At 53.4% G+C, this 10,672-nt stretch overlaps 1 protein-coding gene and 1 long non-coding RNA gene across 5 annotated transcripts; one reads left to right on the forward strand and one right to left on the reverse strand.

Moving 5' to 3' along the window:
* Positions 1-593: 593 nt before the first annotated feature.
* Positions 594-3,257, reverse strand: GP9 (glycoprotein IX platelet). Of its 4 annotated transcripts, none has more exons than XR_009260677.1 (4): positions 3,128-3,257; positions 2,261-2,389; positions 1,157-1,423; positions 594-734 (listed from the first exon to the last, which is right to left on the reverse strand). XR_009260677.1 is itself a non-coding variant. In XM_058725823.1 (4 exons), the coding sequence occupies exon 4, from the start codon at positions 2,140-2,142 to the stop codon at positions 1,609-1,611; it is 534 nt and encodes a 177-aa protein (XP_058581806.1). In that variant the 5' UTR covers positions 2,143-2,153; positions 2,261-2,389; positions 2,552-2,676; positions 3,128-3,219; the 3' UTR covers positions 1,537-1,608. The 4 variants fall into 4 exon arrangements, 3 of the variants coding, with proteins under 3 accessions (XP_058581806.1, XP_058581805.1, XP_058581807.1); XM_058725823.1 differs by lacking the exons at positions 594-734; positions 1,157-1,423 and adding exons at positions 1,537-2,153; positions 2,552-2,676 and having other exon boundaries at positions 3,128-3,219; XM_058725822.1 differs by lacking the exons at positions 594-734; positions 1,157-1,423 and adding an exon at positions 1,537-2,153.
* Positions 3,218-9,865, forward strand: LOC131509750 (uncharacterized). The gene is made up of 2 exons (XR_009260678.1): positions 3,218-3,347; positions 8,702-9,865. It is a non-coding gene; the product is annotated as an uncharacterized LOC131509750 (long non-coding RNA).
* The last annotated feature ends 807 nt before the right edge of the window (positions 9,866-10,672 follow it).

Consider the following 10,672-nt stretch of genomic DNA (forward strand, 5'->3'; position numbering starts at 1 on the left):
GCAGTGCCCTCCTCACGGGACATACAAGAAGGCCCCATGGCGGGTGGTTCACGCAGGGCCGCACACCTACTAAGTGCCCTGTGGGGAGATGCCAGCTTTTCCTGCTTCCCAAGGCCGCCCCGTTCCAGCTGATCCTGACTGTAAAATTCACAGACTCTCAGCCTACGGACTCCATCCAGTCAATCAATGTATTTTATGTGTCCTGTTGATGTATACGTATTTTTTTCCGGATTTACTTGCCAACACTGAGGTTGGGATTTCACATACAGATGTACATTTCCGATCTCTCCGGACGAATGGGAAGACAGGGTTCACATCTGCACAGGGCAGCACAGATGGAACACGGGCTGTCGGGGTTTGCCACAGTCTCCACCTCTCCCTATAGCTCACCCCCGCCCCCGAGTTCGGGCCTCCTGCTCCAGCCTCAGCTCTGTGGCTCAGTGCCCTCCCATGGTGCTCTGTGCCTACCTGACCTTCCTTATGGTACCCTCTGAGCCCCAGGCCCACCACATGCAGGATCTCCTCGAGGGAAGGACTTTGGGGTGATTATATTTGGATTCGGATTGGCCGTAACAGACCTGGAAGCACTCTCATACAGTTGAGAAATGTTTTATTAGTTTAACTGCTGGCACCAGAATCCTCTGAGGGAGATAAGAGTCTTGTTTGAAGAATTTGGTGACCATTGCTTGGGGTAGAGGTGGGACTCCAGAGTTTGAGGTGTCTGATGTCAGTACCTGGAGTTGTTTCCATGAGAAAGGGAAAAATTTCTTTTGTTTCTTTTTTAAAAATGCCTTAGATGTTTATTTATATTTGGGGGGGAGGGGCAGAGAGAGGGAGACACAGAATCTGAAGCAGGCTCCAGGCTCTGCGCTGTCAGCACAGAGCCTGACGTGGGGCTCGAACTCACAGGCCGTGAGGTCATGACCTGAGCCAGAGTTGGACGCTGAGCCGACTGAGCCACCCAGGAGCCCCACTTTTGTTTCTGAAGAAAGAGGGATAGAGAGAGGAGGAAAGGAGAGAAGGCCTGCAGGAGAAGATGAGAAAAGATGGGGCTGGAAAAGCAGGTGTCTTTGTGGCCAGGACACAAAAGGCTGTTTTGGACACGGTGGTGTGCCTTTCAAGGTATGTCTGTCACAGAGATGGAAACTCCTCCCACCTGCCTGGGGTCTTCTGCGCCTCCCGCTTGCTCACTGCTGTGTCGTGAGAGCCAGCTTTCTGCAGAATTTGGACGGGAGCCACGTGTTGATGTGAAATTCGCCTGGGCCCTCCAGAGTGTCCCATGTGGGCGCCGGGACAGAGGAGAGCGTGCGGACCGGAGTCCTGGGACCTGTCAGGCACCGAAGAAGGGCTCGGGATGTCCACAGATGGTGGAATTGGGGGTGGCTGGTGTGGGGGAGGTGGAACAGCCCATTTTACTAGGAACCTGGGGGACAGAGAAGCCCCAGTTGATATCAGGTTATAACAAAACGGACCCAGGTTTCCAGAAGGAGCCAGACTTGGGTACCGAGAGGAAACACAATTTTTCTGAGCTTGGAGACAATGGTTGAGCAGTTTATTTTGGGTTACTGGGGGCTCAGGCTGGGGGGAGTGACCCTGGGGGCCCCGGGCTCAGTCCAGGGTCTCTGTGGCAGTGCACAGCAGGCCAGCCAGGAGAGCCAGGCCCAGCGTGGCCACGACCACCAGCGCCACGTCCTGCCAGAAGCCCGGGTAGGCCCAGGATGCCTGCAGGTGCCAGCCGCAGCTGCCCAGCTCATAGCCCGTGAGCTGGCCCAGGGGGTGGGCGGTGGCGAGCTTGGGGCTGGCGCAGCGGACGTGCAGCAGGGCCTCGGGCGTGCGGTCCTCCAGCCAGAGACGCAGGTAGGTGAGACTGCAGTCGCAGTGCCAGGGGTTCTGCGTCACGTCGAGGACCTGTAGCTGGGGCAGGTGGTCGAAGGCACCCGGAGGCACGGAGCTAAGGCTGTTATTGGCCAGCAGGAGGTTGCGGGTCTGGGTGGGCAGGGCGGGCAGGGCCGTGAGCCCCCGCCCCCTGCAGTCCACCGACAGCCCCATGGTTTCCAGGGCCTGGCAGGTGCACTCCGCCGGGCAGTCCTTGGTGGCCTCTGCGGCAGCCCAGAGCAGCAACAGGGCCCCCCAGGCAGGCATTGGCAGGCTGGCTGTGGGGAGGGTGGCCGTGAGGTGAGGGAGGGTGAGGGAGGGCCCGGCAGCCTCCACCCCATGCCAAGGGCTAGAGGAATCGAACCTGAGACAAGGGACCACTCACCTCCGTTCTCAGGCCTCAACTTTCTCCTGTGTTGAAATGGGGTGGTGAAGACAGAAGCAAGTGTAATGCGTCCCACCCAGGCCTCGCTGAGCCTCACTGGACACTCAGAAGGCAGGATGGTGAGCGTGGCTGTGATGGGGGACGCGAGGGAGGGTACGAAGTTTCTTGGGAAGGGACCTCCTGGCCCCTAACAGAGACCCCACCCCCAGTTCATGGGTGAGGGGCGCTGATGCCTGCTACGTGATTCCCAGTTCCGACCCCTGGCCCCCAGGCTCCTCCCAGCCCCCCTACCTCTAAGCCTGGGGTCAGGCAGCCAGTGTGGATTTCACAGCCCACACCTCCTCCCAACCATGCCAAACAGCTCGCCCCGAGGCCAAGTGAACTCTTAGGTGAAAGCCAATGCTGAAAACTGGATGCTGAGGCGCAGACAGGGAAGGAGAACAGAAGAGGTTCCCTGTGGGAAGCCATGCATCTAGGCTAATGCTCAGAGTTGGGGAAATTGAGGCCCAGGGACGGAGCGTGACTTGTGCAGGGTCACCCAGCGGTCTGTGTCAGAGAACAGACTCAAATTCAGGCCTCGTGAGCTCCAGGTGACTTCCCTATGAGCGTTTCCCCTTCCTAAGACAGGCCCTCCCCACCAGGGCCTGGCCCGCACAGGCTTCCTGTGAATTTGGGTTGAATAAACCAAGGAGCCAGTGTCTCAGAGCGAGTGCCCCCCGCCCAGCCCCATCTGGAGCGGAGAGCTGAAGGTGGGACACAGGCAGGCCTCGGTGGCTGGCCTCCCCTGCCAGGCCCTGTCCCATTGTCCTACCTGGGTGAGGGGGTGTGTGTGGGAGGGGGCGATGAGTAATAAGGAGGGCCACTTACTTGTGAGGCCTGCAGTCGGCACCCTCTTCTGTGGTTTGAACTGTCCTGGTGGAGGCTAAGTTGGCAGCTGGATGTGAGGCGGCAGATGGTGGGCGCTGCTCGAGTGGGAGGAAGGAAGTGATGAAAATAGCCTGGCTTATCCCCCGAATGCAGCCGCCGGGGGGCCCTATCTGCGGGGGCAGCGGGCACTCAGGGATCCAGCGGGCTCGGGCCCAGAACTGTAAGTCGACCCCAGTTTACGGAAGGGGGTCCCTCAAGGTACGCTATGTGCCACCAGCGCCTCACTGGGCCTCAGTTCAGGGTCTGTGGGAGGACCAAGGAGGCCCCTCACCAGGTCCCCGGTGGTGGGGAAGGTTTCCAGGAGGAAGAGGCCTTGGAGCTGAGTGACTTTGCTGGCTGTTCCTCCAAATCTCAGATTTCCTCATCTGTAAAATGGGAGCGATGATGTCTGTCCTGCTTGCATACACGGGGTGTGGGCTGGGCAGCTCCCATGGGCTGAGAACCCCACAGGGGGAGAACGACGTGGGTTTTCATTTTCTTCGGTTCTTCGGAATAGGCCAGGGAGAAAGTCGCTTTTTGGTTCCCCCGTGTCTTTAGCGCCTTCTAACGCTTTGCTGAACCCTGTTTTTCACAGGACACTGCAGTCTGGGGCGCAGTTTCCATCAAACACTGGTCTCTAGCTAGAGACCATTTTTAATTTGCATTATATTTAGACCGTGCCTCAGTCTGACTTCCGCTCAGGCCATGATCTCACTGTTCATGAGTTCGAGGCCCGCGTCGGGCTCTGTGCTGACAGCTCAGATCCTGGAGCCTGCTTCGGATTCTGTGTTTCCCTCTCTTTCTGCCCTCCCCCATTCACGCTCTGTCTCTCTCTCTCTCTCTCTCTCTCTCAAAAATAAATAAACATTAAAAAAAAAAAACAACATTAAACACCCGTTTACACACTACCCTAGACCCACAGGAGCATTCCTGTGTTCACACGGAATGTGGGTGTTTTATTTTTTTAGCATCTGGCAACTCCCAGCCCACTTCGAGGCATGGCATTGCTCCCATTCTTGTGTGTATCTGTCATCTGCCTTTTCCTCAACTGCACAGGGGTCCCTGAGGGCGGGAACCGTCTCCGAGGTCCAGTGACAGTGCTCAGGTCAGTGCCTGCACGTTGAGGGTCCTCACTTAGTTTGTGCCGGGTGATTGCAGGAGGGAGCCAGTGCTTTGACTCTGACCGATCCCATCTGCAGGGGTACCCTGGTCCTCTTCTAACCTGACCCCTCATTGTGTAGATGCCGGATGCTGGCAGGCAGCTCTGAGGGGAGCCCTGGCTCACCAAGAGCCTCACCTGTCACGGTGGCCCCGGGCTTCTGAGCAGACTTCTGGTCCTAGGACACCTGGGATTGGGTTTGTTTTTGTTTTTAAATACCCAAAGCAGTGTTGTTAATGGTAGCAAAGAGCCGGAAGCAAAAGGGATAGGTACTGGTGCATTCACACCCCGGGATATGATACTGACATTACATTAAGTGACATAAAACTGCATGAATTGTGTTGAAGGAATTTCCATCCTATTGAGTGTAATGTAATACCTCATTTCGGTAAAACAAACTGCAACAAACTATCCAAACTATCCTTGCCCAGGGCGGGGCGGGGGGTGGGGAGAGGGGGGCTTGAGAATGGGGGCCTTCTTGTTTAGTTTACTTATTTATTTTTATATTTGTTGTTTTTTAAGGTATATTTATTTTGAGAGAGAAAGCGGGCATGTGAGGGGGGAGGGGCAGAGAGAGGAGGAGAGAGAATCTCAAGCAGGTTCCGCGAGGTCAGCGAAGAGCTCCACTCAGGGCTCCATCCCATGAACTGTGAGATCGCGACCTGAGCCAAAATCAACTGTCGGGCGCCCAACGGACTGAACCACCCAGGCGCCCCAAGGCCTTCTTATTTCTTACCACGCACCTCCCAAAGGGCCAGCCTCCCCGACCTTCTGATGCCTGGCCCAGAGCAGGGTGGGAAAGGTGTCATTCGGGCCCCTGGAATCATGCCTGCTGTGGAGATTGCTTGTTCCAGGTGGGGTCCCCTGGCAGGTACTTGGTGAACATTCTCAGTAGAGCCTGGACCCCAGACGGGAACCTTGGCCTCCATGGACCCACCCTTGGAGGTCCACTTGTGAACTCCTGGCCTTGTCCCATCTCCCTCTGCCTGCATGAGTTTACAGCAGTTGGGGAAGGAGTCCCGGTGAGTGGGGGTCCCACAGCCCCTAGGCTGTGTTCCCTGACCTGACCTGACCTAGTTGGGCCCACGCTCTTTCTTCTTTTTGGCCCTCTGAGATCGCCTTCTTATTTTTAGCATGTACAACTAAAAAAAACAAAAAAGGGGACAAATGAGAACTCATTTTTGTTGTGGAAAAATTGAGCGTTCAGATGAGCAGGAAAGAGACAATAAAATGTTCTCTCAATTCTAATACCAAACAGGCTTGCCTTTTAGTTTTTCCCTGTGTGTATTTTTTTTCTTACCCAAATCAGGTCACTTGGGGCCCACGCTCTTCTGGAACCTTCTCTTCCCACCTGTGAAACACCCACATATGTCACCAGCATTCGCCATGACTCCATTGTATGGATGTGGCACCTTTTATTTAAGGACTCTTTGGGCATAAGGAACATGCCTTGCTCTCCTTATCTTGGTCAGACAGGCCTTTGTGGGGGCTGAGGGTGGGAGGGGGACAGCTCTTGGGGCTTCCTGAGGTGGGGAGACTCCTCCTTCCAGGCCGACCCAAGTTGGCTGGCCTGGTTTATTACACCATTTTCCCTGTGGGGAAACTGAGGCATTCTCCATTCCTGCCCCTTCAGGCTCCTTACCAGGTCACCCCCCACTCTCTATATGTGGAGGCCTCTTCTGTCTGGCCCCTTCCTTCTTCTCAATTCCTGTACATGCTTATGACCTCTTATATTCTGGAAAGATCTTGTGCGTGTGTGTACGTGTGTGTGCATGTTTTGAACACCACAGCATGCTCCCTGCCCATTCCCCTCATCCCCTTGGGATGACGACTATCCCAGATACAGTCGCTACGTCCCACAGGCACCAAGTCCTACCTCAGTCCTGTGTGTTCTCTCTTAGCTTCCAGTCCAGCTGCACTGCTCACCTACCCATCTCCAATGCCAGCCCAGACCTGGGTATCCTGTAACTCCTGGACAAACCCTCTGAGTGTCCTACAGGGTGATCACACCCACCATGGCCTAAACCTGGTTGTTTTTCCCCAACGCCAGCCCTTCTCAGTGTTCTCCACCTTAGGGAGGGCCAGCTTCGTCCACCCCATCACCCAGCCAGAAACCTGGGATACCATTAGGGATGTCCTCTCTTCCCCACTCTCATATCCCATTGGCCTCCAAGCTGGCCAAATGCCTCCCACATATCTGTAGACTTCGTCCCGTTTTGGGTGGCTCTCTGCTCACTCTATGTCCCCCTCCTCTGGCCTTGCTTTCCACCTCTCTCAAGCAACCCTCACCACTCCCCTTTCTCCTCTCACATCCTTCTCCACTTCTAGAATGGAAACCCAGCTCTTCCCTAGGACCCTATCCTCTTGCTCCTTCTTGATGCTTGTTGTCTACCAGGCCACCTGCTCCTGCCAGCAGCTCCCTATCCTGGTCACTCCTCTTCTGGGTGACTTCCACTTCGGGTACATGGCTTCCTGTCCACCATGAACACTGCCCTCCCTCTCTGTAATTCTAGCATCCACGTGGATGACCCTTGGTCCCCCTGGCCTCACAGTCCATTGGCCTCTCCCTGCACTGTACTCCTGCCCTCTGCCCTACCCCAGCCACTCACCCTCACAATCCTACCCCAGACTGGCCATCACCAGCAACCACTCCTCCTCCAACCCTTGATTCAAGTGCCCCACCCCTTGACTACACCTCTCCATTCCAGCACAAGTTTTTGAGCATACCTGCTCTGGTCCTTCTCTGACCTCATCAAGATCTCCAGGCCAGTGGCCTTATCATGGTCCTTTTATACTCTCAATGTCATGGCCTCACAAGCTGACTCCGGGATGACCACTGTCTTTCAGTGTCCACTCTTCCTTTCTCTCACACAAATAGAATTTTAGCTGGACATGTGGCTGTCAAGCTAAAGACTATATTTCCCAGCCTCCTTTGCCTTTCAGTGTAGTCATGTGACCAAGTGTAGGCCAATGGGGAAAGAGGAAGAAGTGATCACTTCTGCTTTCCACTGGCTGCAGAGGGCAGGGAAAGCCATCTTGGTCCATGAGGAATAGTCCTGACTTGACGATAGCAGAGCAAAAAGAAGGAGCCCGGGTTCTTGATGGTTCTGGAACTGCCATCAGGCTCAGGCACGTGCCTCAGCAGCCTATGTGCCTCTGAGGGCAAACCCAGGCAGTCTGCCCGTAGGTTGCCCTCACACATTCTGCCATGCCACCTGCTACAGTGCAAGGAGGCCCTGCAGTTCTGGGGCACCTGGGTGGCCCAGTTGGTGAAGCATCTGACTTTAGCTCAGTCCATATTGGGCTTTCTGCTGTCAGCACAGAGCCCACTTCGGATCCTCTGTCTCCCTCTCTCTCTGCCCCTCCCTGCTCACTCTCACTCTCTCAAAAAGAAAAACAAAAAAGAAGGTCCTGCTGTTGTAAGGCTGGGTGGGCAGAATTCCTAGGAATGCCTCCCTAACTCCAAGATCCCACACCCGAATCCCCAGAATTGGTGAATCTGATGAGACATCAATGCCATGGTGGTGCTTTGTTTTATGGTACAGTTGACTGTACAAAGGGAGGCGTTCCAGGAGGGCCTGATCCACACATGTGGGCTCTTAAATGCAGAGAACTTTCTGTGGCTGCTGGCAGAAGAGGAAGTGAGAGAGATGCGGCAGAAAGGGAAGCTGGAGAGATCCGGAATGTAAGAATGGAATCGCTCTAGAAATGTCAGGGTGGATAGAAATTAAGGTGGACACACTAATTCTTCAGGAAGGGGGACTTGAAACTGAACAAATGTTTCTCTTCCTCACTTTTTTTTTTTTTTTGAGAGAATGTGTGCACAAGTGGGGGAGGGGTGGGGGGGAGAGAAGAGAGAGAGAGAGAGAGAGAGAGAGAGAGAGAGAGAGAGAGAGAATCCAAAGCAGTCTCCATGCTCAGCGTGGAGCTGGATGCGGGGCTCAATCTCACGACCGTGAGATCAGGACCTGAGCCTAAATCAAGAGTTGGACGCTTAACCTACTGAGCCACCCAGGTGCCCCCTTCTTCCTCATTCTTGAGGCCTCCCCCCTCCCCTTCACTTGTTTTTCTGTAGAACGCTTTGTTCTGGAACTTGGTATTGATACTTAATAATGAGGCTTGGATAGCCTGTGCCAGTGCCAGTTATAAGACCATCTCGAAGACATGACACACGTGACTGAAGCATACCAGATTCTTATCAAAACTGCCCAGATCCTGTATTTCCCTATAAAACCCCTCAGCCTTTTACCCTGGGCAGGTCTAAAGCATTAGAAGGCATTTGAAGGCATTCAGCCTGCTGCAGCCTCCTTTTGCCTGGCAAACTAATACAATTGTTCCTCTTTATCCCCCAACTCTGTCCTCCTGTTATATTTCAGCTCCAGAGCACAGAGGTCGGTTTTTGACCACGAGGACTTGATGTGAGACTTCCGATTTGAAGACAAAGCAAGAGCTGAATGTTGCCAATGGCGGGAATGAGCCAGCAAGTGGATTCTAACCCAGAGCATCTGGGAAGGGACACAGGCAGCCCTGCCCACACTTGATTTCAGCCTTGTGAGACCTTAAGCACAGAACCAAGAGCCACACTGGGCCCACACCTCTGCCCCTTGAAAAATGTGAGATAAGAAACGAGTGTTGCTGTAAGCCTTACTACAAGTCTGTAGTAATTTCTCACAGCAGCAAGAGAAAACCAACGCCAAGGGCAGGATCCGCTCAGGTGCTCTGCATTCTATCCCCTTTGGGAAAAGTCATGAAAGGAAATGTTGTTCAGAATGGAGCGGGGAGGCAGGCAGGGGGAGCGCTCGTGCCCTACCACCCATGGTCAATTACAGACCCAATAGGAAGAGAGGGACCTGGCACTTGAATGCTACTTTACTCTCTAGCAGGTGGAAGGAAGGTTTCTCTTGCCCCGCCTTCGCAACAGCCCAGCCAATGAGAGGCTGTCCCAACTCAGCCAATGAGAAGTCACTACACTTTGAGCTCCTAGTTTACGCCAATGGGCTTTTTGTTTAATGAAGACAGCCCCTCCCAGCTCCTCCCTTTCCTCTATAAAAGAGCCTTCTCTTTTATTCTGCGGATTTGCCTATGGTTTTGCAGTAGCTTCTTTGTCTCCAGTTGCAATTCTCTGCTGTTCCCGAATAAGCCCATTTTTTTGCTGGCAAGGTAACTGATAGTTTTATTTTTAAGGTCATCATCTTTCACCTTCTTAAGCACATTGCTCCCACAGCTAGCCATTCTCCCGCATCATCAAATTTATCCTCTACAGTACCATTCCCATTAGATTGCAAATGGTCTATAATATCGTCGTTTTATAAAACCCTCCCTAATGCCACACTTTAATCCGGTCTCCTCCACTTCTCCTGCCTCTCTCCATCACGAAATTCCTCCAAAGATTTGGTTTCACCTGCTATCCAACTCATCAGTAATTCCTGTTGTCTCAGCCCCCAAATATACAGAATTTACCCACTGGACTGCCACTGCCCTGGTCTTCTGTAAACTTTCTCAGCTTCCTATTGCAACTAGAATAAACTCCATTTTCCGTGTTTTATGAGGTCCTTTGTGGCTTGACCCCCACCCAGTTCTTGACCTTTGCTCCCTAATCTAAGCCACGCTGACCTTTTTTTCTGTTCCTCAAACACTCCAGTATCTTCCTGCCTTTGGGCCTTTGCACTCCCAGATCTCCCTGTTTGGAGCACCCTTCCCCCAGACCCTGCCATGGCTTCCTCCTGACCGTCATTCTTGCCTCAATTGAAGTGACCTCCTTCTCAAAGGCCCTCCCCCACCCGCTAAGGCAGCTCTCCATTATTCTGCCCCATAGTATTCCATTCAGTTCCTTTAGAGTGGTGGGGTCCAGAGCTGATGGCCAAGAAAGAATTCTTGAGACACCGTTGGTGCAGAAAGGGGGGGTTATTAAAGCACCGTGACAGTGCCTGTGGGCAGAAAGAGCTGACCTGGGGTTGTGATGAGTGACTGGTCATATACTATGGAGTTGGCGGAGGTCAAGTCAAAAGGGAGGCCTCCAGGAGGACTTTCACATGCTAAAGAGGACTCAGAAGATGCCAGGGGCCTTGCTATTGTCAAGCTAAGGGTGTTTTCCCTCTAGTAGGGCATTAACATGAAGACAGAAGGGAGTTCCTGGAGAAATGTTCTACTCTGTATTTGCCTCAAGTATTTGTCAATGAGCTGCAGGCTATAAGGAAATTTAATTTTACCTGCCATTTCCTTCTTGTCCCCCACATCACTACGGCGGGGAGGGTGATGTTGGGGTTCCAGGAAACTGAGTCTCTAAGTTTCTGGAGATCCGGCTATTGATAAGATGGCCTTTTTCTTGCAATTAACTAAGATTTGTT

This window comes from Neofelis nebulosa, chromosome 4, assembly GCF_028018385.1.
Source record: "Neofelis nebulosa isolate mNeoNeb1 chromosome 4, mNeoNeb1.pri, whole genome shotgun sequence".
Lineage (NCBI taxonomy): Eukaryota > Metazoa > Chordata > Mammalia > Carnivora > Felidae > Neofelis > Neofelis nebulosa.